The sequence below is a fragment of the Phyllostomus hastatus genome, unplaced genomic scaffold (assembly GCF_019186645.2).
Source record: "Phyllostomus hastatus isolate PE091 unplaced genomic scaffold, TTU_PhHast_1.1 phas_contig_551, whole genome shotgun sequence".
Lineage (NCBI taxonomy): Eukaryota > Metazoa > Chordata > Mammalia > Chiroptera > Phyllostomidae > Phyllostomus > Phyllostomus hastatus.
Window position 1 is genome coordinate 8,852,361 of NW_025333909.1, and position 25,946 is coordinate 8,878,306.

The window sequence follows — 25,946 nt, forward strand, 5'->3', positions numbered from 1 at the left end:
GAGCATTGATAAAAGCAATGTGCACTTCATAAATCATCATAATCTGTAAAGTGCTGCATGAGTTTGGAAGAACCCTTCAGCACAGAACATCAAAAACAGAATAGCCTTTAGGTTAGGAATCCCATAAACATACCATTATATGTATGTTAAACTTAGCAAATGAGCACTAATTTTTACAAATTTTTCTCCAGACAACATCTGGTGCTTTCCAACATCCTGAAACTTAGCTACAAACAGATTAAGACCTGGTTTCAAAACTAGAGAATGGAAGTTAAGTGGTGGCAGAAATACAGCTTGCCAAACAATAGCAACAGTGTGGCTCAGATGGTCTCAGCAGCTAGAGGGTACTGGGCCTCTCTTCGTATCACCAACAGAGACAACTGGTGAATGCTGCACGAAACCTTTCAATGTGGACCAACCAGATCTGAAGTAACCTAACTTGGAGCCATCATTCCTAGAACAGCCCATCTTAGAACTGCCGTTCCTGGCACAGTCGGACCTGGCGGCCCCAAACCTGGCACAACCAAGCCTGGAGCCATCAGTTCTACAGCTATGGAAAGGAATCCATGCAGCCACGGTGAAACCTGAAAAGTCAGCATTCATGCTCCCTGTCACTACCAGACCCAATAAGCAGAGATAGGGATTGAATCTTTCTGGGTGCTTTATTCAGATGGCCAGCGATCTGAGAAGACATTGGATTTGCATCCTAACAGACCATCTTACATTCCATTTTAAAACAACCATTTTACAAGAAGAATAAACATATAGGTAAGGGGTGTAGAATTCAGGGGGAAAGTTAAACAGATAAAAAGCTGAAGCATTCTTTCATCTCTGTCCTGGGCAGTAGTCTTTCATCTGAGCCTTGGGCAATACTCTTTGTCTGTGCTCTAGGCCATTATTTGTCTGTGCCCTGGGCCATGGTCTTTACCTGTGCTCTGGGTAGTGTGTTTTAACTGTGACTTGGGCTGTGGTCTTTATCTGTCCCCTGGCTGGTGTTCTTTCTCTGCACCCTGGGTGGTGGGCTTTATCTGAACACTGGGCGAATGTCTTCATCTGTTACCTAGGCCATAGACTTTATATGTGCTCTAGGCCACTATTTATCTGTGCCCTTGGCCATGGTCTTTATCTGAGCCCTGGGTGATGAGGTTTTTCTATGCCCAGGGCCATGGTCTTTCATCTGTGCCCTGGACCTTGGTCTTTATCTGTACCTCAGGTGGTGGTCTTTTTTCTGAGCCTTGGGCCATAGTCTTTATCTGTGTTCTAGGCCATGGTCTTCGCATGTGACCTGGACCGTAGTCTTTATTTGTGACCTGTGCTGTGGGCTTTATCTGTGCCCTGAACTGTGGTCTGTCATCTAAGTTTGGGCCATTATCATTATCTGTGCTCTAGGCCATTATTTTTCTGTGCCCTGGGCAATGGTCCTTATCTGAGCCCTAAGTGGTGAGGTTTATCTGTGCCCTGGGCCATGGTCTTTCTCTGTGACCTGGGCTGTGGTCTTCATCTGTGTATTGGGCCATAGTGTTTATCTGTGCTATAGGCCATTATTCATCTCTGTCCTGGGCCAGATGTTTATCTGAGCCCTGTGAGGTGGGCTTTATCTGTACCCAGTGTATCCGTCTTTGTGCTCTGGGCTGTGGTCTTTATCATTTTACTGGTCAGTGCTCTCTATCTGTGCTCTGGACCTAGGTGCTTCTCTGGGCCCCGGGCCTTGGTCTTTATCTGAGCCGTGGGCAGTGGGCTTTATCTGTGCTCTAGGTTGTGGTGTATATCTGTGCCCTGAGTGGTGGGCATCTCACCCTGGAGTACAATAGCTCAGATACCATGTGATTGCAGTCCTCCTGAGGTGCAAAGGTGGAACTGCTTATTGTCTCCTACTGTCAGGTTGGGTCATACTTTCAGTTCCTGAAACAATAGCTTTTACATGCATTGATTACTAAGCTTATTAGCTGTTAACTCAAAACTGAAATTTTGGCCCTGGCTGGTGTAGCTCAGTGGATTGAGCGTGGGCTGCGAACCAAAGTGTCGCAGGTTTGATTCCCAGTCAGGGTACATGCCTAGGTTGCAGGCCATGACCCCCAGCAACCACACATTGATGTTTCTCTCTCTAGCTCCCTACCTTCCCTCTCTAAAAATAAATAAACTCTTAAAAAAACTGAAATTTTTCCAACATTTGAGCTCCTCATTACCTGATCCAGTTCCATCCAAATCCAGAAGCCACCATGGTAATTTGTGGGGGAAGCTCTGATGTAATACTACAAACCTGTAAGCATTGCAGTACTCAACAAACCATGGATTCCCAGATAATTCCATGAACATGCAGTCTCACTCCACAAACACACAACCATGAACATACAGTGTGATGACGGGTACATTATTCAAACTAGTCAATTTGGGCAGAAGCTGTATTACCCCTCCTGGGATTTTTCTATGCGTCTCTGCTTTGATGTTCTGCTTCTCATTATGTCTATTGTGCCAATTTGGAGGGGTGTGGATGGGGCTAGACCTCAGTGTAATCAAAGACATTTATGTAGCCATGATACTATAGACAAATGATAAAAGATGTGTCTGGCTATAAACAACTAGATGTAATACTGTTTTGGATTATTGTAGTATCTAGAATCTTAACCTCAAGAACTGAAAGTTGCCCTGGCTGGTATGGCTCAGTGGATCGAGTGCCAGCCTGTGAACCAAAGGGTTGCCAGTTGGATTCCCAGTCAGGGCACATGCCTGGGTTGCAGGCCAGGTCCCCAGTAGGGGGCATGTGAGAGACAACCACACGTTGATTTTTCTCTCCCTCTTTTTCCCTCCCTTCTGTCTCTCTAAAAACAAATAAAATATTTTATTAAAAAACAGAATGTAAAAGCACAAAGATGTCTGAGAAAGGACTATTCATATTTTCTGGAGTTGGGAGGCTTGTTAAAAACCTCAGTTCAGGGGAACGGTGAGGCTACACTATGCTTCATGGATTCCCTGTTCCTGTTTTGTATTTTGCTATAGCATAATACCAGTTTGGCTGGTTGGTGTATAAATTTATGTACAAATAAATAAAATGACTATTTTCCCATAACAATAGAAATAAAAACCTGTCTTTAATTTTAGATACTGGGGTTTTCAGTAGTCCAGTGGCACACAGAGTTTTGATGAGACTCTGAGTCCTTGACATGAGTATCTGCATTGGCCTCCTGACCACCTTGAAAAAAAATACAATGCTTTCTCCCTCCAAAGTGAGATTAAAAAGAATAAATGGTGGTGGAGATAAAAGCATGCTTCTTTTCCCCTGTGAGCCAAGGAAAATTGAAGTAAAAGGAATTCTCGATGTCTTTTTTGGAACTTGATTAAGGAATCGCCTATCTTACATGTGTTTGAGATAAGTAACACTGTAGTTACAGAAGGTCGTAGTGGGGCCATCTTTAGAGTGAGGCTGCTTGGCCCAGCGGACAAAAATAGCGGAAGGACATTGTTCATCCCTTAACTTTCCCCCTTCCTTCTTATTGCTGTACATAAAATTCAACCATTAGCAAATCAGTCTTTTGAATTCATTAACATGCCTGTCCAAAGAGTCCTCTTTTCAAGTACTTTATAATACTGCTCCCAAGTAGGTGGTAACACAAAATAGTTTGGCCAGTTGTGAAAACACACAGCATATTCTACATAGTAGGGACTAGTGAAGCCCATACAGTTGGGGGACTCAAAAAGGAAAACACAAGATAGAAAAGGAACCCTGGCTGGCGTAGCTCAGTGGGTTGAGCGTGGGCTGGGAACCAAAGTGTCCCAGGTTCGATTCCCAACCAGGGTACATGCCTGGGTTGCAGGCCATAACCCCCAGCAACCGCACATTGATGTTTCTCTCTCTCTCTCTCTCTATCCCCTTCCCTTCCCTCTCTAAAAATAAATAAATAAAATCTTTACCAAAAAGATAGAAAAGGAGAAGAGGCAGAAATTAAATTGCATTTATGACTACAGTTTTGCCTAGCAACAGCTCTTGGTGCTAGGTAAACTTAGTAATTGATTATCTGAATTAGAATGCTCAAGGCAGTGGTGGGCATCATTACTGAAAAATTACTAATTTTGTCTTCACATTGTTTTATCTTCTCTCAGGTCTTTGTCAATCTATGTGATGCAAACTTTGCAGATTAGTATGAAGAGGTATTCTAGCTTATGTAAGTTAGCACTGATTTGAAAAGGAGGGTATTTAACATCATTGAAAGTATTTTGCGATTTGCAGAAAAAAATCATTGTTTGGCTTTTAAAGTTCTTAGTGGACAATTTGGTACCCAAGCCACACACTACCTTTTCAGAGAATGTTTCAGGCCCAAACCCATAGAGTTGGAAAGAGCAAATTTTTTAAATCAATAAATTTAATTAACACTATTATTGAGTGGTTAGTAATTGCTTTTAACTTTCAGTTTTTCAGGATAATAGAAACAACTTAAAATTCATGTTCCTGAAAACTTTAATACAAACAATTTATACCTAGGTGGTTAAAGCCTGTTAAATTTTCAGTTGAGCTAGTATATACAGATAGAACTTAACACATTTGTAGGTTTAGACATCTAACAAAGATATTTTAAAATTCCTAGCATAACACTGAAAACCAGAAATCATAAAGAATAATGTTAAGGAAATTCAACAAATAGTGGTTTTGCTTTCATTCTTTGCTTGCATGTCATCCTGTAAATGAGGCCTCTCTTGACATTTTAAAAAAATTTCAATAACCCCTCAGCACACCTCATTTCCTTGTGCATTCTAATGCCAACCTCAGTGGCACAGCCTCTCTTTTTTTTAATAGCTGTATTTTTATCACATTTTCCATCACTATTTATCCCCCTTATACCCTCTTCCACCTCCACCCACTGCTTTCCACCACAATCCCCACGCTGCTGTCTATGTCCATGAGTCTTTTTCTTTTTGGCTCAATCCCTCCACCTTCTAACCACCCCCCACTAGCTGTCATCTGCTCTCCATGTATCAGTCTCTACCTATCATACCACATTTACCGTGAGGAATATGGTAAGTGCACCATTCTTCGTCCCGTGCCGTGCAGACTGACAGTGCCACGTATGGAAGCACCATCACCTGTAGCGTCCGTGAGGATCCGTGCCCGTAGCCCGTGAACTCTGTTGGGCAGGGTACTGGCGGTTTCCACTACTTATCTTTTAAATGTGGGGTGTCAGGTCTGTGAAACTGTCAGACCGTCAAGAACATGTATTATAGGCATTTCTTCCTTATCATTGTTAAAAAGTATGCAAATATAGCACAGCTGTTCCCTTCCCAGAGCAAACGCTTTTTCTGCCTGCTCAGTAACTGTATTTCTCATCGTGAGAGTTGCCGAAATGACGTCTGTGCCTCAATGCAGTTTTGCTGGGATTGGTGGAAAGGAGAATCTCAGATCTAGTGGTGCATTCATTTCGTGATTAGTCTCTTTCTGTAAGCATGTAAATGAGGCTGGGAGTGTTCGCTTTGTTGATATTGCAAGAGGGAACTTAAGATGAGGAAAGTTATTCGGCCTATAAACAAATTTCCCAATGCAGCACCCATTATATTCCAAAATCAACACGGCTCACAGCTCAGATAATATTTCTGAGCTAAATAATGAAAATATTTGATGGTTTTCATAGCATTAGGAGCTAGGTGAGAAAGAGCTGGGATCCCTTTGCCCTTTCTTGTGCTAGCTTCCGAATTCTAGGCTTGCATTATTGACATTAAACTTTTTAGCAGTTATGCACGTGATGTGTGGACTTAGGTGTGGAGTGTTGGTCTACTCTCAAAGACGTAGAATATCTCCTCAATAAACCCCCTACGTTCAGGCAAACAACCACTGTGATCCAGATTACTTGTGTGAATACCATGGAGTGAGTTCTAAGAATAGACCCAGTTGTACAGACTGGTTCCTGCAAGACGCCACTGGGGGATGCTGGGAACCGAGTGCACTTCCTCGTCAGCGGGCTGCTAGCGTGGTTGCCAGGCGGCACCGGACTTGGAAACTGGTGTGTGAGCATTTGTACCTTGTTAATGTTCACCTTATGAGATCCGTACCCAAGGCCAGAGTATGTAACTTTAATCCCGTCATCGGATTCTCATTCCAGTGGCTTTTATCACACTTCCATTCTGAAAGTGCTGCTTCCTCATTCCTCTGTCTCTTCATTCATCTCCTGTCCTGCTTGCTCAGGAAGTTATGTTACAGTACTCAGTGTGTGACATTCCTCTCACCATAGTTCTGATTAGAATGCAATTCAGCAAGCGGAGAGGTATGAACACTGATCACTACCGTGTTCAGGATGAAAAGATGAATTAGCAAATGCGTTTTTAAAAAGTCATCAATGCAAGTGCTATAATTATGAAATTAAATGAAACATAATTAATATATTTGACATTATATCGTTTTTTCATTTTGCAGAGGAAAGTCCTCGAGTATCTGTGGCTTTTCTAGCTAAGATATTGACTGGATCTGAAACAGTACCTGCTAATTTTACAAATTCCCCGTGATGAAAGTGCTGCAAGAGTTTGCTAGGAACATTTTTTATGGTCAGCCATAAAAATAAGCCTAGGTCATCTCCTTATTTTAAAAGTATCAGTGGGATGGAAATGGTCAGGTCATTTAACTACTTATGCATCTTCTTTGATTTTCTGAAATTTTGAATTATCTTTGTTTTTTGTTCTGTATTTGACCGTGCTTAAGATGTAACCAAAAATATAATGGCATGCAATACATCGAACACAAGTCCATTTTTTTAAGATTGACAGTGTATTCTCCCTTTTCCTGCACCGCCACGGAAGAGAACTGCAAACCCAGGAATACCAGCAGTGACTCGAATTACCAACACAGAAGTCTTGCTCTCTCCCCTCAGGACACTAGCCTACTCAGCCAACCTATATGACCCACAGACTCTCACAAGAGATGCAATGAAGCTTATAGCAAAGGCCCTTCACTTACGTATGTGAAGTTGCTAACGCACCGTAGGGTGCATCTGTCTATAAAACCAACAGAACCATTAATATGGTTATTAATACTGTTGTATTATGTGAAACAAGAGTCACTACAATGGAGGGAAAGAGGAGCTGAAAGACTATACAGAGAAATACTGGCTTCAAATATTGCAGACTTGCTGAAAAAAAAAACACAGTAACTTACAGATTCAAGATGGTGAGTGAACTTTAATAGGATAATGTCAAAAACCCAAACATTATAATTAAACTTCTGAAAATGAAAACAAAGGACAAAAAATATCCTGAAAGCAGCCAGAAAAAGAATGCTCCCTTGCCGATAGGAGAACAGGAGTCCCAATGACAGCAGGTTTCTCATCATAAACCGGGGAGACAAACAGTAGAGAGTGGCTGTTATCAACACGGCAGCAAACAATTTGTGTGCTGACAAGCCAGTGGGGACAGGGAAAGGTCCATCACTGTGGGTGAGAAGGCAGACTGGCAAAGCAACTGAAAAAGCGTTATGGAGTTTCCTCAAAAAACTAAAAATGGCACTAATCCACAAACAAGCAACACCAATTCTTGGTATTTAAAGAACAAGAAAGTACTAAATGTAACTACGTGTACATATACACACATGTATATACACACACATATATATAAATACAAACACACACAAACAGCACTGTGTCAAATGTTCCATTATTTACCCTAGCCAAGATATGGAAGCAACCCAGGTGTCCATCCATCGATAAATGGACAGACAAGATGCGGTGTATGTACAAAGCACAGGAAACTAACAACGAGTGCAGGTCAGACAATTGGCACAGGCGAACCCACTTTCACTGTGGACGGCAATGCTGACTGGTGCACCCACTGTGGAAAGCAGCACGGAGTTTCCTCAGAACACTAACACTAGAACTGACATACAAGGCAGCAACACCAATTCTTGGTATTTGTTTAAAGAAGATGAAGATATTAAATGTACAGCTGTATGTGTATGTGTATGTATATGTATATATACACATATATGTATATATATACACATACACACACACACCACTGTGTCCATGCTCCATTATTTACCCTAGCCAAGATATGGAAGCAACCCAGGTGTCCCTCCATAGATGAATGGACAGGCAAGGTGCGGTGTATGTACACAGCACAGGAAACAGACAACCAGTGCTGGAGAGTCTGTGGGCACAGGCAAACCCACTTTCACTGTGGACGGCAATGCCGACTGGTGCAGCCAGTGGAAAGCAGCACGGAGATTCCTCAGAACACTAACACTAGAACTGACATACAAACCAGCAATAGTAATTCTTGGTATTTATTTAAAGAAGATGAAGATATTAAATGTACAGCTGTAGGTGGGTGTGTATGTATATGTATATATATACATATATGTATATATATACACATACACACACACACCACTGTGTCCATGCTCCATTATTTACCCTAGCCAAGATATGGAAGCAACCCAGGTGTCCCTCCATAGATGAATAGACAGGCAAGATGTGGTGTATGTACACACCGCAGGAAACAAACAATGAATGCTCTTGAGGCTGTGAGCACAGGCGAACCCACTTGCACTGTGGATGGCAATGCCAACTGGTGCACCCACTGTGGAAAGCAGCACGGAGATTCCTCAGAACACTAACACTGGAACTGACATACAAGGCAGCAACACCAATTCTTGGTATTTGTTTAAAGAAGATGAAAACACTAAATGCACAGGTACTCCTGAACATATATACACACACACACACACACACATACCACTGTGTCAAAGGCACCATTATTTATGGTAGCCAATATATGGAAGCAACCCAGGTGTCCCTCCATAGATGAATGGACAGGCAAGATACGGTGTATGTACACACCGCAGGAAACAAACAATGAATGCTCTTGAGGCTGTGAGCACAGGTGAACCCACTTTCACTGTGGACGGCAATGCCGACTGGTGCACCCACTGTGGAAAGCAGCACGGAGATTCCTCAGAACACTAACACTAGAACTGACATACAAGGCAGCAACACCAATTCTTGGTATTTGTTTAAAGAAGGTGAAAATACTACATGTACAGGTGTATGTGGAGGTGTATGTGTTGTATACACACACACATACACACACACACCACTGGATTGAATGCACAATTATTTTTACTAGCCAAGATATGGAAGCAATCCAGGTTTCCATCCATTTATGAATGGACAGACAAGGTGCGGTGTATGTACACACCGCAGGAAACAAACAATGAATGCTGGTGAGGCTGTGGGCACAGGCGAACCCACTTTCACTGTGGACGGCAATGCTGACTGGTGCACCCACTGTGGAAAGCAGCACGGAGGTTCCTCAGAACACTAACACTAGAACTGACATACAAGGCAGCAACACCAATTCTTGGTATTTGTTTAAAGAAGATGAAGATATTAAATGTACAGCTGTATGTGTATGTATATGTATATATATATACATATATGTATATATATATATATATACATATATGTATATATATACACATACACACACACACCACTGTGTCCATGCTCCATTATTTACCCTAGCCAAGATATGGAAGCAACCCAGGTGTCCCTCCATAGATGAATGGACAGGCAAGGTGCGGTGTATGTACACAGCACAGGAAACAGACAACCAGTGCTGGAGAGTCTGTGGGCACAGGCAAACCCACTTTCACTGTGGACGGCAATGCCGACTGGTGCAGCCAGTGGAAAGCAGCACGGAGATTCCTCAGAACACTAACACTAGAACTGACATACAAACCAGCAATAGTAATTCTTGGTATTTATTTAAAGAAGATGAAGATATTAAATGTACAGCTGTAGGTGGGTGTGTATGTATATGTATATATATACATATATGTATATATATACACATACACACACACACCACTGTGTCCATGCTCCATTATTTACCCTAGCCAAGATATGGAAGCAACCCAGGTCCATCCATAGATGAATAGACAGGCAAGATGTGGTGTATGTACACACCGCAGGAAACAAACAATGAATGCTCTTGAGGCTGTGAGCACAGGCGAACCCACTTGCACTGTGGATGGCAATGCCAACTGGTGCACCCACTGTGGAAAGCAGCACGGAGGTTCCTCAGAACACTAACACTGGAACTGACATACAAGGCAGCAACACCAATTCTTGGTATTTGTTTAAAGAAGATGAAAACACTAAATGCACAGGTACTCCTGAACATATATACACACACACACACACACACACATACCACTGTGTCAAAGGCACCATTATTTATGGTAGCCAATATATGGAAGCAACCCAGGTGTCCCTCCATAGATGAATGGACAGGCAAGATACGGTGTATGTACACACCGCAGGAAACAAACAATGAATGCTCTTGAGGCTGTGAGCACAGGTGAACCCACTTTCACTGTGGACGGCAATGCCGACTGGTGCACCCACTGTGGAAAGCAGCACGGAGATTCCTCAGAACACTAACACTAGAACTGACATACAAGGCAGCAACACCAATTCTTGGTATTTGTTTAAAGAAGGTGAAAATACTACATGTACAGGTGTATGTGGAGGTGTATGTGTTGTATACACACACACATACACACACACACCACTGGATTGAATGCACAATTATTTTTACTAGCCAAGATATGGAAGCAATCCAGGTTTCCATCCATTTATGAATGGACAGACAAGGTGCGGTGTATGTACACACCGCAGGAAACAAACAATGAATGCTGGTGAGGCTGTGGGCACAGGCGAACCCACTTTCACTGTGGACGGCAATGCCGACTGGTGCACCCACTGTGGAAAGCAGCACGGAGATTCCTCAGAACACTAACACTAGAACTGACATACAAACTGGCAACACCAATTCTTGGTATTTGTTTAAAGAAGATGAAAATATTAAATGTACAGCTGTAGGTGGGTGTGTATGTATATGTATATATATATACATATATGTATATATATACACATACACACACACACCACTGTGTCCAATGCTCCATTATTTACCCTAGCCAAGATATGGAAGCAACCCAGGTGTCCCTCCATAGATGAATAGACAGGCAAGATGTGGTGTATGTACACACCGCAGGAAACAAACAATGAATGCTGGTGAGGCTGTGGGCACAGGCGAACCCACTTGCACTGTGGACGGCAATGCCGACTGGTGCAGCCAGTGGAAAGCAGCACGGAGATTCCTCAGAACACTAACACTAGAACTAACACAGAAGGCAGCACACCAATTCTCGGTATTTATTTAAAGAACATGAAAATACTAAATGTACAGCTGTATGTATATGTATATATATACATATATGTGTACATATATGTATATATATACACATACAGACACCACTGTGTGGAATGCACCATTATTTCTACTAGCCAAGATATGGAAGCAACCCCAGTGTCCATCCATAGATCAATGGACAGACAAGATTTGGCATGTGTACACAGCACAGGCAACAAACTAGTGCAGGTGAGGTTTTGGGGACAGGCAAACCCTTATTCAGTGTGGGTGGGATTGGAGACTTGTGCTGCTACTCTGCAAAGCAGTATGGAGTTTCCTCAAAAAACTAAAAATGGAACTATCCCACAACCCAGCAATTCCAATTCTTGGCATTTGCTTAAAAAAAATTATGTTCTAAATACATGTGTATTTTCACCTTCTTTCATCCATGCCCCCAATTTGCCCTTGACAGCTGTCTTCCTGGTGCATGTGTCTATGCTCCTGGTTCTGCTGTGTTCATCAGTTTATTTTGTTCACTAGATTCTACATGAGTGAGATCATACGGTATTTGTCTCTCTCTGACTGGCATATTTCACTAGCATAATGTTCTCCAGGTCTATCCACACTGTCTCAAAGGGTAAGATTGTCTTCCTTTTTTTTACAGGCCCATAGTATTCCATTGTGGACATGTACTAATTTGTTTTATCCACTCATCTACTGTTGGGCCCCTGGGCAGCTTGTGCATATTAGCTATTGTAAATAGGCATGTCCTGGGAAGTGGGGTATAACCCAGACTGTGGAGGGAGGAAGACTGGTCAAAAATGTGGGAATTGAGGTGTGGGGAGGTGGAGAATTCTGGGAACAAAACACAATCATTTTATTTTGTCACAACTCCTCATCCACTTAATGTTTGTCCAGTTCAATGTAGGCCTCAAAGTAGAGGGTATGGGTTACTTAACATCCTGGCCAAAGCAACACACCTGAAGACACAGGTTCTTCAGAATAAAACAGATGCCTAATGAGGTTTCTAATCTTCATCCAGTTTTTCCTCCCCATTGTCAGTTGTAAAGGACTCATCCTAAGCCCACCACCCCCTTGTGCTTGCTTCCCCATCCCGAAGCAGGAAAGACGGCTTTCAGTGAAATGCTCATGAGAACTGGCCTCTCTCCTCCCACTCAGCCATCCCCCAACCTTGCCTCACCCCCGTGCCTCCCTCTACCCCCTCCACACACCCTGATGTGGCAGGGCAGGTGTCCAACCCCCATCCCTCCCCATCCCCCAACCTGGCCCCACCCCCTGCCTCCCCACGCCCTCCACACACCCTCATGTGGCTGGCGTTCACCGAGTGCCCACAAAGATGGGGAAACCACGCCTCTCAGAAAGCAGTCAAAACACCACTGGTTCAACAGCCAGGTGTTTTATTAAGGTGGTGGTTTACTGTTTACTTTTCACTCACATGGCGTATTTTCTGGTCCAAGCTCGAGCTATGCTATTATAGTTGTCCCTATCCTTTAAGTACATTCTCGCAATGGATGGAACTAAGGCGTCCTTGGGGTTGGGGTCACATAATATGGAGCTGATGGATAACAATACTTTGGATATTGTCAGTGCGGGAGACCACTGGGACTTGAGAATATCTAGACAGATATTCCCTTTTTTGTTGATATTGGGGTGGTATATCCGGGTGGTGAAATAAATCCGCGGAGGTTTGAAGGGGTAATTACAAGGAAAGTGTATGCTTAGTGAGAAGACCCCTCCCTCATAAGGGCTGTCATCCTGACCCATGACAGACCCCCTCCACGTGAACATATCATCGTTCACCGGCCCTGCAGAGCACATGGGAGGGGGGTCCTTAGTGATGTCCATCAGTTCCTTGTGCAGTCGCTTTAGAGCCCTGTAGTGGTTCATGGGAACGGGCGGTGTCGGGGCATCCTGATAGGGACAAAGAGGGGAACCACGTGTCAGGGGGGGCCCATGGGTTAGCATGGGCATGGCTTAAAGGGGCCAGGGTTAGAGGGGCAGCCACCCTCCAGGTCGGTGGGTAAGAAGGCTGGAGCCAGGCTGTGGGGGGTGTTGGGGGACAGGGACAGTGTGGGGAGTGGGGAGGAAGGGCAAGTTGGGGACTCAGCTGGTCCTGAGAGGCTACTACTCACCTGTGTCCCGCTGGTCTCTGGCTCCTCCATCCCTGGCTCCTCCACCGCTGACTCGCCCACTATGTGCTCCTCCTGTCACCTGTCTGCACCGGGAGTCTCTCCGCTCAGAGCCTGAGGCCGGGAGGCTGCGTTGCTCGTAGACACCGCCGCCCTGTGACAGGACCGACCGCTCCTGCGGGCCACCTGCCTCTGCCGTTGGCCTGGCCATGCACAGACAGAAGAGGATCTGCTCTGTGATGTCACAAGGGCCAGCTGATGACATCAGCAAGTCAGTGAAGGTGGGGCCAGGGGAGACAGGGGGCCTGAATGAGAGGGGATGGAGGGAGGGAGAAACCATGGCAGGGAATGGGGGGGGTGGAAGGCAAGAGGGTCCATAGAGGGAATGGGGAGTGGAGGGAAGGACTATGGAGGGGAATGGAAGGGAATAGAGGGGCTGCAGGGGAATGGGGGTAGGGGACAGGAGAGACCATGAAGAGGAATGGTGTGGGGTGGGGTTGGGAGAAACCTTGCAGGGGAATGGGAGGGTCGGGGCGTGGAAGGGACCAAGGAGGGGAATGGGGAGAGGTGGGAGGTGGGAGGGTCCATACAGGAAAATGGGGGGATCCTGTGGTATGTATGGAAGGACTGAACAGGGCACTGGCCTAAATCAGATTGGTAGCTCTGGTAAGTCAAGCTCCCTAATAGTTGTTACTTCTTACAATTATACTTCTTTTAAAAAAAAAATCAACCTTTATTGTATTTTTTACACTACCTTCTACTCCCCTTATACCCCCTCCCCAGCAATCACCACACTGTTGTCCATGTCCATGAATCCTTTTTCTTTTTTGCTGGATCCCTCCACCCCCTAATACCCACCCCCACTAGCTGTCATCTTCTATCTATGAGTCCATCTCTAGTTTGCTTGTTAGTTCACTTTGTTCATTAGATTCTGCATATGAGTGAGATCATATAGTACTTGTCTTTCTCTGACTGGCTGATTTCACTGAGCATAATGCTTTCCAGGTCCATCCATGCTGTCACAAATGGTAAGATTTTCTTTTGTATGACCAAATAGTATTGCATAAATGGCCCATAGTTGTTTATCCTCTCATCTATTGATGGACACTTGGTGCCACTTCCATATCTTGGCAATTGTAAGTAACGCTGCAGTGACCATAGGGGTGCTTATGTTCTTTCAGATTAGTGTCTTGGGGCAGCCCCTGTGGAAAGCAGTATGGAATTACCTCCAAAATCCAAGTCTTTAGTCCATTTTGAGTTAATTTCTGTGAGTGGTATAAGATAAGGATTTGGTTGCATTCTTCTGCATGTATGTATCCAGTTTTCCCAATATTTATTGAAGAGATTATTATTTCCCCAGCATGCTCTTAGTGCCCTTGTCAAAAGTTAGTTGACCTTATATTCATAGTTTACTTCTGGGCTCTCTATTCTGTTCCACTTGTCTGTGAGCCTGTTTTTATACCAATATCATACTGTCTTGATCACTAAGCTTTGCAATACAGCTTGCAAATGGGAAATGTGATGCCTCCAGCTCTGATCATCTTCCTCAATATTGCTTGGGTAGTTAATTTTTTGTTGTGATTTTATACAAATTTAAAATAGTTTTACATGTTTCTATGAAAAATGGTGTTGGAATCTTCATAGGGATTATATTGAATCTGTAAATGGCTTTGAATAGTATGAATTTTTTAGCAATATCAATGAATAATATCATGAGATGTCTTTCTAATTGTTTGTGTTTTCTTTAATGTCTTTTACCAATATATTACACTTTTCAGTGTACAAGTCCCTCAACTTGTTGGTTAAATTTATTCCTGATTGTTTTATGCTTTTGATGCAATAATAAAGGGATTGCTTTATTCATTCTGTTTAAATAGCCTTGTTAGTATATAGAAAGACCTTTTTGTGGATAGAATTTGTGTGCAGCAACTTTGCTAAATTTATCATTATTTTGGTGCAATCTTTAAGATTTTGTATTCATAAGATTACATCATCTGCAAACATAATTTTTGTCTTCCTTTCTAATGTGTATGCCTTATATTTCTTTCCATGCCTAATTGCTGTGGCTAAAACTTCTATTACTATGTTAGGTAGAAATGATGAGAGTGAACATCCCTGTCTTGTTCATTATGCTTAAAAAAAAGACTTAATTTGATAAGGTACAGTACCCATTTATGATAAAAACACTCAGCAAAGTGGGAGTAGAGGGAGCATACCTCAACATAATAAAGGCCATATATGAGAGACCTACAGCTAACATCATAGTGGACAGGCAAAAATTATAAGCTTTCCCACTAAGATCAGGAACAAGACAAGGGTGTCCACTTTCACCACTTCTATTCAACATAGTATTGGAAGTCCTAGCCACAGCAATCAGACAAGAAAAAGAAATAAAAGGCATCCAAATTGGAAAGGAGGAAGCAAAACTGTCATTGTTTGCAGATGACATGATAGTGTACATAGAAAATCCTATAGACTCCACCAAAAACTACTTTACCTAATAAGTGAATTTGGCAAAACCGCAGGATACAAAGTCAATGTTCAGAAATTCTTCAGTGTTTGTGGAGACATTGGAAGTCCTTAGTAGCAAAAGATGGATACTGCTGTGGTAGTAAGGTTTGTTGGAGCTCTCCTGCTCTCCTTTTCTCCATGGGATGAAATCCTTCTGAAGGGATCTCTCCAAGTGCAAAGCTTCTCTGACTGGTGGCTGGGGTGACACAGGTGAAAGGTTTTCTGTTTTTCTTTGTGGCCAGTTTTTTTTTTTTTTAGCTCTGCAGGGTTTCTGTTGCTTCTTCGTTGTACCATAGAACTTCCTAGATCTATTTTTGACAGTTTGTTGTTTATTTGGTTTTTTTTTTTCAGTTTTTGTGGAAGACAAAAGCATTGGGACTTCCTAAGTCTCCATTTTGCTGACATCATCTCCCTATTTTAAAAAAGTCATTATATTTTATATTATGTCTTATTTCATTCTTTCTAATTTTATTGCATTTATCAAGTCACTTAACATCTCTAAGCCCCAAATCTTAACCTGGAAAACAGGAACAATTGTACTTATTTCAAAAGTATTATTTTGAGAATAAAGCATGTCAAGTAATACAATATTACAGATTTTAAACATTTTTATTTGTATTTGTGTATGTCCAGATACCTTACTATACCCTTTGAAAACTTCTATTTGTTTCTGTTATATACTTCTTCAAATATGTTTGAACCAATTTTTTTAATCTTTGCTTCTCTAATTATACAGCAATGTCCTCTGTATATGTTTCCTCAACTGGGAAATGGGGATGATTTAATTACACCACCTCAAAAGAGACAAACAGATATGCCTCCAAAATTTGTCCTTACAGTTGTTGGAAATAAAGTTCAGTGCTTTTTTCTCCCCACCTTGTGTACACTTATCAGGGCAAGAAAGTCATTAGAATAAGGGCTCAATTCCTAACTAGAGACATTAGAACAATTTCATTAACCTCAAAAACATTATTTGGAAGACTATATGAAATAAAGCATGTAAAGTTCCTGCAACATGCTTAATCAATGCTAGTTATTATCCAAAGACACACCTACACCCTGAAAACCTCTTCCCTCTCCCTGCAATCAATGATTCTTTTTTTACTTCAAAACTCAGGTCAAAACCTTTCTCCTAGAGAAGGAGACAATAGCTTTCAAAGTAATTGGTGCACTGACCTATCCTAGTGAACAAAGGAAGCACTCATTTAAAAAAAAAACATATTTAAGACAATGACAGTAGGGCCTTTTCTTGGGCCAAGATAGCAAAGTAGGTCTTCAGTGAATGTTTTTCAACTGACCCACAAAATTTATTTTTTACAGTGGAGAAAGGAAACAGGTTTGACAATGTGGAAAAAGTTATGCAAATCTCATAGAAAAACATTTATAAATTTTGTGGTAAAACCCAGAGCCTAAAATAGGAAGTGAATTTGAATAGGTGAACTTCTTTCTCTCTCTAAAAATATTATTACTGTTCTATTATTATATAAGTAACACATACTCATTATTAAAAATATAGAAAATACAACTAATCAAAAAATTCTAAAAATTACTTAACCAAGAGATTACCCTTGTCAGTAATTGGGTATATGTACTTTCAGATGTTGTGTGTGTGTGTGTGTATGCATGTGCATGTGTGTACATGCTTAAAAATATTTTAAACAAACATTGACATATTATTTGTGGTTCTGTTTTTTGTACTTATACCTTGAATAACTTTCCATGATAGAAACTATAAGAATCTTTAAGGATTATTTTTATAAAGTTACTTTCCAATGTAACTTTTTTCCTACAACCTTTCAGTCTGGAAGAGCCCTTTCATAATGCCTACTGGAAACTTTATTCTTGTGTCAGTTGCAATATCTGTAATCAACCAATTATGTTACTTAACTAGGGGCCACTGTAGAACAGATTTTGGTCAAATGAAAAATCTAGGTATTGAGGAGGTATGAACTTCTCAAGTCCAATGGTCTTCTTTCTGCTTCCCTCAGCAGTCCTGAAATAATTTTCAAAAGTAAGCATAAAGAAATGGAATTTGCTTCACCCCTTCAGGGGACAATGACTCAGTTAAGAAATCTCTCTCTCATCAATAGTTACATTGCAGGTGCTCATCATAATTTTCTACTCTGTCATAAAAGTTCACTTAGGAATAGCCGGGAGGAGTTCCACTTCTGTGGGGATGGTGACCAAGAGAAGGTAAACCTCTGTGGTGGTAGAAGTGTTGTGACATCTATGTAACCACACCACGAGGACCTATGCTGTTATGGAGGACTTAATTTGCTGTGCTGACATTTCTTGCAGTTTGGGGCATACTGACTATAATTCCCTGAGGCTTTGCTACAGACACATCCCCCAAATCCTGGACTGTCATCCTTCCTATGAGGTACTGCATGTGTCTTCCCATTCAAAAGAATTCTTATGGAATCTGTTATTAACTTCTACAATATGTAAGAGTCTAAACTGAAAAAGACTAAAGAGACAGAGAGTAAAATTGAGAGTCTAAACAAGTGTGATTGATTTATAGCATTTGTTTTCAGAAAAAAATGTTATTTTAGTTGTCATGGTGATCAGGGGCACGGCAGAGGAGAAAGCCCTTGGAATAGATGAACTATTTCCTGGGATTTTCTAGAAGAGAGCACTTCCAATTCTCTTTAGATTTTTCAGTTAAATATAAGAATATATCTGGGTCACTCCAGCAGCTCATTTTCTGCCTCCATAGTTAGGAAGCAAAGAAGCCATCAGCAGTATGAACTCAGCCATGAAACTGAGGGTCGTCAATAATTGGAAGTTATAGTAGGGTTCCAACAGAAATTTAGTTCCTGTATAGTTCTTTATCACTAATTATATGTACCTATCTATTAACTCTGTAGTTTCTCAATGGATGACATATGACAGCCTATGTGTTCCCTCCTTCATCCTGAAACCCTAAGCACAATACCTCATGAACTTTCTCCTCTTGAATTCTCACATTCTTGTTCTACTTGAACCAATTATTTTTGATTACAGTTATTGGGGTGACATTGGTTAATAGGATCATATAGTTTTCAAGTGCACATTTCTATGATACATGATCTGTATATTGCATTGTGTGCCCATCACTCAAACTGAAATCATCATCCATCACCATATATTTGTCTCTCTTAATCCTTTACTACCCCCTACCCCCTTCCCTCTGATGACCTATATCATTTTTAAACATGATTCATATTTAGTCAAGTTAGAAAAAGACACATTCCTACTTTTCCCCTGTGGTATGGAGCTGTGCTATTGAAAACAGAGAAAGCCTATAGAATGTTCTACTGGTGGGCCTCATTTTATGGTTTTGGGGTAATTTATAAATGGGGAGTGCCTAATTACCATTTTCACCAAAAGCAAGTGTGTTATTTTTCCTCTAGTTTTCATAAAATCCAAAAAAATGTTTGCACTGCTCTTTGGGACCAATACAAGTCCTTATTTTTACATATAGTCTTTCTTTTTTTGTGTCCGTGCCAGAGTATTAGAGACTATACATAGGATTAAGCTGAATATTAATCCACCCATAAATAACTTGCTGAAAAGTGTGTTTTATTTTAAATCTTAGCTGCAACCACCTATCCTTATCAGTAGTCAGAAGAGATGGGAAAAAAATAAACTATCATTTTCTGGGTGATTATTGAACATCAGAACACCGGGCAATTTGCATATCCTACCCAGATGTTAGGTGATATATCCCCGTACTTTGAGATAACCGTGAGTTTGGCCCAAATCTTCCAGCACTCATTGAGGAAGTTCAATGCTCTCCCTGTGAATCCTCAAGAAATTATGGTTTTATAATTACATCTGATTTGGAGTTCCTGCTTCTACTAATCTCTCTATCTTATACAGTTTTTCACTTTTTCTTTCTTTCTTTTCTGTTTGACACCAAACCAGTTGGGAAAGTATTCCTTTTCCTTGATTTTTTTCCTGAACTGCTCATATAAGCAATGCATAGCAAAGAGCACACTCTACTTGCAGTTTGGGAGCAAACAGATTTTACACTGTTGTAAAATGAACAAGTTCGGCTCTGGCTGGTGTGGTTCAGTACACTGAGTGTGGGCCTGTGAACTGAAAGGTCCCCAGTTTGATTCCCAGTGAGGGCACATGCCTGGGTTGTGGGCCAGGTCCCCAGTAGGGGGTGTGTGAGAGGCAACCACACATTGATGTTTCTCTTCCTCTCTTGCTCCCTCCCTTCCCTTCTGTCTAAAAATAAACAAATAAAATATTTTTAAAAATGAGCAACTTGGAATGAATTTTAGATATGCCTTTTCTTGCAAGTGTTTTGGCCATACTCTTACGAGCCATGTCTCACTGGTCACCTATTTCCACAGGCTTCCTTACTGCTCATCCCTTCCCCTCAAGGTTCCCCATGCTACTCTGTTTGCCAGGTTCCTCCAGAGTCACTCTCTCCTAACTTAACTCTCAATTTATTATGCTAAGTAATTTCAGTCTCTATCCCTTTATTCATTGGATCAGTCTCCTCCTGCTGCCGTAATCAAATACCACAGCTGACGGCTCAAACAACAGAAACTTATTTCCTTCTAGTGCTGTAAGCTCAAAGTCCAAGATCAAGATACCAGTAGGATTGGTCTCTCCTCGGCTTGTCAATGGCTGCCTTCTGTTTTTGTTCTCACATGGCCCTTTCTCTGTGTTCACTTATTCCTGGTATCTCTTCTTCCTCTTGTATGGACACTAGTCCTATTTTATTAGAGACCCACCCTTATGACCTAAGCTTATTCATTTCCTCCTTGAAGGCTCTACTTCCAAATACAGTTCTATTATGAGTCAAAACTTCTAACATGAATTTCAGGGGAACATAACTCTCTCTGTAATACTCATCTTAAGACCTATCATTTTGTATCCAAGAACACAGTAACCTACTCTGTCAACCGTAGCTCCACACATGGTGAGGGGTTGCCTGCTCATCAGAAACACCTACAGATTAACAGATGCTTTGAGGTCCCATTCTCTCTTTGTCTCCTAGAAATGAATAATGCAGGAGACTGAATAACAGGCACACCAAAATACCAGCTCCCAATCCCTGGAACTTGAAAATGTTATTTTACTGAGAAAAACTTATTTTGCAAATGTGATTAAGTTTATTATTTTAGATGGGGAAATTATACAGGAGTATCCCTGTGGATTTTAAATGCAATCACAGGTATTCTTTTTTAAAATTTTAAATCATTTACAAGATACATCAGGATGATCACTTAGTTATATGTCTAATCACTAGGTGTATGCCGGAAACTAATATATTGTATGCCAATTGTAATTTTTAAAAATCACATGTATTCTTATAAGAGGGAGGCAGAACGTGATCTGACACACATAGAAGAAAAGGTGATATGATGAATACACAGAGAGAGATTTGAAGATGGAGGGCTATGGCTACAAGCCAGTAATACCAGGAGCTATGAGAAACAGGCAAAAATTGATTCTCCTCTAGAGCTTCCAGAGGAGTGAGACCCTACTGACACCTTGATCTCAGCCTAGTTATACTTATTTTAGACTTCTGATCTTCAGAACTGTAAGGTGATTAAGGTGCATTGGTTTAAGGCATCAGGTTTGTGGTAATTTGTTACAGCAGTCACAGGAAGCTAATACAGATGGGAAGAGAGTAAAGAGAAATTTTCTTATTAATTTATGTCATTACCAACTCTCTTCCCCCATCACACCCACTTTAGGAGGCAAGAGAAGTTATATATAGGGTGGGGATTACATAATTTTTTACCCTGATACACATACATGATTTTATCCAATTTTTACAAAAATACTTTGAGGTAGGAATTGTATGCTGCTCTAATTGATAGAAAAGTGAGACTTGGAGAACTTAAGCCATTTGTCAGAGAGCACACAACTAACAGGTGGTAGAATCAGCATTTAAATTTAGGGAAAGGAAATTCAAAGTATTAAATTCATGTGGAAGAAAACATGCAGGTAACACTATCAAATAGAAACTGAGGTAAAAACATTCCTAAAGCTCAAAAACATTCCTAAAGCTCTGGTTCCTCCCTGGCTGGTGTGGCTCAGTGGACTGAGAATCGGCCTGTGAACCCTACATAGGGTCACCAGTTTGATTCCCAGTCAGGGCACAGGCCTGGATTACAGGCCAGGTCCCCAGTAGGGGGCACTCGAGAGCCAACCACCCACTGATGTTTCTTCCCCTCTTTCTCCCTCGCTCCCCCTCTCTCTAAAAATAAGATAAAGAAAATCTAAAAAAACCCATCTGGTCCTTTATTTAGTGGTTTGATTACGTGATTGTGGACATTGCCACCCATGCAGAAAACATAATAGCAGTGAATATACCGAACTGAAAACTTGCATCAGATTTTTGTTAATGTAGGCTTTAACAATCACTTAGAAATTGGGTTTTCATGGAGATATTTTCAGGAATGAAAGAATTTAATTCTGCAGCAGTGAATATAATAGTCTTGTACTCATGCAGTGCATATTCTAGTGTATGTAGGGGGTGAGGTGTGAAATTAACATAATGATTACTTACTATAATGCAAAGAAGCTTAAAAGATATATAATATAATATTATAATTTATGGGATATGGTTCCATCACTTATTCCTGTCCCACTGAATTCATTTGTCCTAATATATATTTAATATAGATCATATGTGACGGCTTAAAATGAATATTCTTCCCTCCAACCCAATATGACTTATATGATAATCAGAATATTTTCAACATACTTTACATGACTATTAATTCTGAATTTATTATATTAAGAGACCTTTCTCCTATTCCCTGCTCTGTAATTGATTGGGAAGGATACCAGGATGAAATTGCTCCCCTCAAATATTTCGTTTTCTTCCCAGAGTACAGAAAAACAGCAGAGGCAATCTCATTCACCCTCATCAAAAGTGAAATCAGGGGTGGGATTCTTTGAAAGGTCTGGGAGGAAGTTGAAGTCGATTTGAATCTTGAATAATAATGTTAACAAGAGGAGAAGGATGAAAGTAATCTCAGACGGAGGGAGTACTGTGAGAAAACGCATGCATGCTAGAAAATTCTGAGTAAACATAGTCTTCCCTGTATTTAGAAATAGAAAAGAAGGATGGATTGGGGATCAAGTGTGGAGGAGAATGCAGACTCTAGGCTTTCAGACACATTTCGATAAAGCCGTGGGATAACCTGATCTGGGTAACGGTATTGCCCAGGAGGTTAGTAACTAGAAAACCTTTACCAAAGAGTGGTGATTGGCCCTGACTGGTGTGCCTCAGTCCGTTGAGTGTTGTCCCACAGATGGGAAGGTCACCAGTTCAATCCCAGTCAGGGCACATGCCTGGGTTGCTGGCCAGGTCCCCAGCAGGGGATGTGCAGGAGGCAACTGATTGTTTTCCTTACTATGTGGGTGTTTCTTCTCTCTCTTCCTCAGTCCCTTCTCCTCTCTCTAAAAATAAATAAATAATTCTTTAAAAGAAAGATTGGTGATACTAGAGCAATGTTAAACTTAGAGGGGGTCTCTAGTGGTGTCACATTACTAACAGTCATGTAGATCACGATTGCACATTACACAAAACTTGGAAAGAAAGCTGAAATGCTCAATGAAAGAATCAAGATCCATAAAGCTCCCTACAGAGTAAAAGTTTAATGAGATTAAGCAATGCATTAATTCACGCTCACTTTCATTTATTAGACAGCTACTTTATACTAGGCACTAGGCTAGATGTTGGGATTACAAAGAGAAACAAAACATAATGATTCAAGGGACTCACAGTCTCACTGGGAGAGGCAGGTAAATCAATCTTATGTACGGTGTGATAAGTACTATGATAGAATGGAGGTAAGCACAGATTGCTATGGGTAGAGATAGAATGGACATTTAAATGAGAAAGATATTCATGAGAATATAATGTTTGAGGAAAATTTTAATAGTGTTTTTAAGATTTTATTTATTTACTTTTAGGAAGGGAGGGAGAAAGAGAGGGAGAAAAATATCAATGTGTGGTTGCCTCTCATGCACCCCCTACTAGGGACCTAGCCCACAACCCAGGCATGTGCTTCAACTGGGAATCAAACTGGCAACTCTTTGGTTTGCAAGCCAGCACCCAATCCACTGAGCCACACAAGCCAGGGATGTTTGAGCAGAATTTTAAAGAAATTAACCACTAAGGCATATTTCAGGAACCCTTAGTGGTAAGGTCTGACTATAAATAACAGTAGGTATTAAAGAGTGATACATAAATGAAATTGGACTGTGAGCTCATGAAAATTGAGATCAGGATGTATATCCACCTTGATGTTACCAACAACTGATATAGAGCCTGAAACAGAATGGGACGCCAGGAAGTACTCTTTGAATGAATAAGTCAGTGAACAGCATGAGTCATGCCTTAGATGCCCTTAGAAGAGCCTTAGTTACTAAAATTGATAGTTTTAACTTTATCTTATTGGGATTGGAGGCCGTTGAAGTTTGTTAAACATAGGGTCATGTGTTCACCTTTGTGGTGTTTTTATTATTTTTTATTGTTTTTCAAGTACAGCTGTGTCCATTTTCCCCCATCCCCTCCCTCCTGCCCAACCCACCCCCATCTCCCACCCTCAATCCTACCCCCCTTTGGCTTTGTCCATGGATCCTTTATACATGTTTCTTGATAATCTTTCCCCTTCTTTTCTGCTTTAACCCCCTCCTTCTTCTTCTCTGTTACTGTCAGTCTGTAAGACAACAGTGTCTACTTTCATCACTTCTATTCAGCATAGTATTGAAAGTCCTAGCCACAGTGATCAGACAAGAAAGAGAAATAAAAGGCATCCACATTGGAAAGGAGGAAGTAAAACTGTCATTGTTTGCAGATGACATGATTGTGTACATTCAAAATCCTACAGACTCCACCAAAAAACTACTCAACCTAATAGGTGAATTTGGCAAAACCTTTCTGTTTTAGAAAGCCTACTCTGACAGCAGTGGGACAAACGTATTACAGAGAAAACAATGAAGACAGGGAGGCCACTGTTATAATCCAGATGGTAAATGAGAGTAAACTAAATCATCAAGGAACTGACAGCAGAGCTGTACTGGTAGAACCAACAATATTTAGTAACTGAGTACTTAACGGAGATTAAGTGGAGAGTGAGGAGCATAAGCAGGATGACAGCTAGTGATGGGGGGAGGGGCAGGACTAAGCAAAAAGGAAAAAGGATTTATGGATGCAGATGACACTGTAGGGATTGGGGGGTGGTATATAAAGGGACCAAAGGGTAATGGGAAAAATACAATGAAAATTTAAACAGAGAGAAAAAAGTAAAATTGTATAACAGGAGTAAAAGCTGTTGAGAATGTATAGAAAGCAGGATGCCTTAAAGTCTTTGTTAGTTATGCTGCCAATCAGCATGACTATGTGAGTTTCTCCAACAGGATCTAGTAGCTCAAGTATAGAATCAATGTTTGAATAGTTGGATTGTTTTAAGGTTTTAGTCTCTGGGTGGTGTCAGTGGAAAAGAACTGAGATAAAAAGGAGTTAGTTTCATTTTTTCTGCTCTGTTTTACAGCAAACATTCTAGAATAAATTTTCTATACTCAGCTATCTTTATTTCCTCTCCTCCAAGTCTCTTTTAACCCCTCTCTCCTAAGGCTTTGTCCATACGTACCCATGGTAACTGTTACTGTCAATGTCACCATGTAGATAAACACAATGATCATGTTTCAGTCTTCATTGTACCTGAAAATTACCAGCATTTGTTACATTTGTTCACTCTCTCCTTGTTGAAATACTTTCTTCACTTGGTACCCAGGATAATACATTCTTCTTATTTTCTTATGACTTTTCTAGCCACTATGATTCATTACCTTGGCCTCTAAATGTTATAGGGTACCAGGAATCAATTCTTGGATGGCTTCATATATATATGAAGAGTGTGGAGAGCTTATCCAGTTGTATGTCTTTAAATATCATCTATTGTAAACCCTTCTGATTCTCAAATGTATGTCTGTAGCCTAGACTTCTTCTTTGAACTCGACTTAAATATCCAGCTTACCTATAAACATCTCCACTTACTGGCATATATTATAGGTATCTTTCACAGGACACATGTAAGGCATGTACAAAACACATTCTCTCAGTTTCCAGCTGCTCTGCTTTTCCTCTGTACT

The 25,946-nt window shown here is 41.0% G+C and overlaps 1 protein-coding gene across 1 annotated transcript; it reads right to left on the reverse strand.

The window, feature by feature from the left end:
* Positions 1–12,621: 12,621 nt before the first annotated feature.
* LOC123824376 (ubiquitin-conjugating enzyme E2 D3-like) lies at positions 12,622–13,056 on the reverse strand. The gene has a single exon (XM_045847521.1). It carries the CDS (start codon positions 13,033–13,035, stop codon positions 12,622–12,624), a length of 414 nt encoding a protein of 137 aa, XP_045703477.1. The 5' UTR covers positions 13,036–13,056.
* Positions 13,057–25,946: the final 12,890 nt, after the last annotated feature.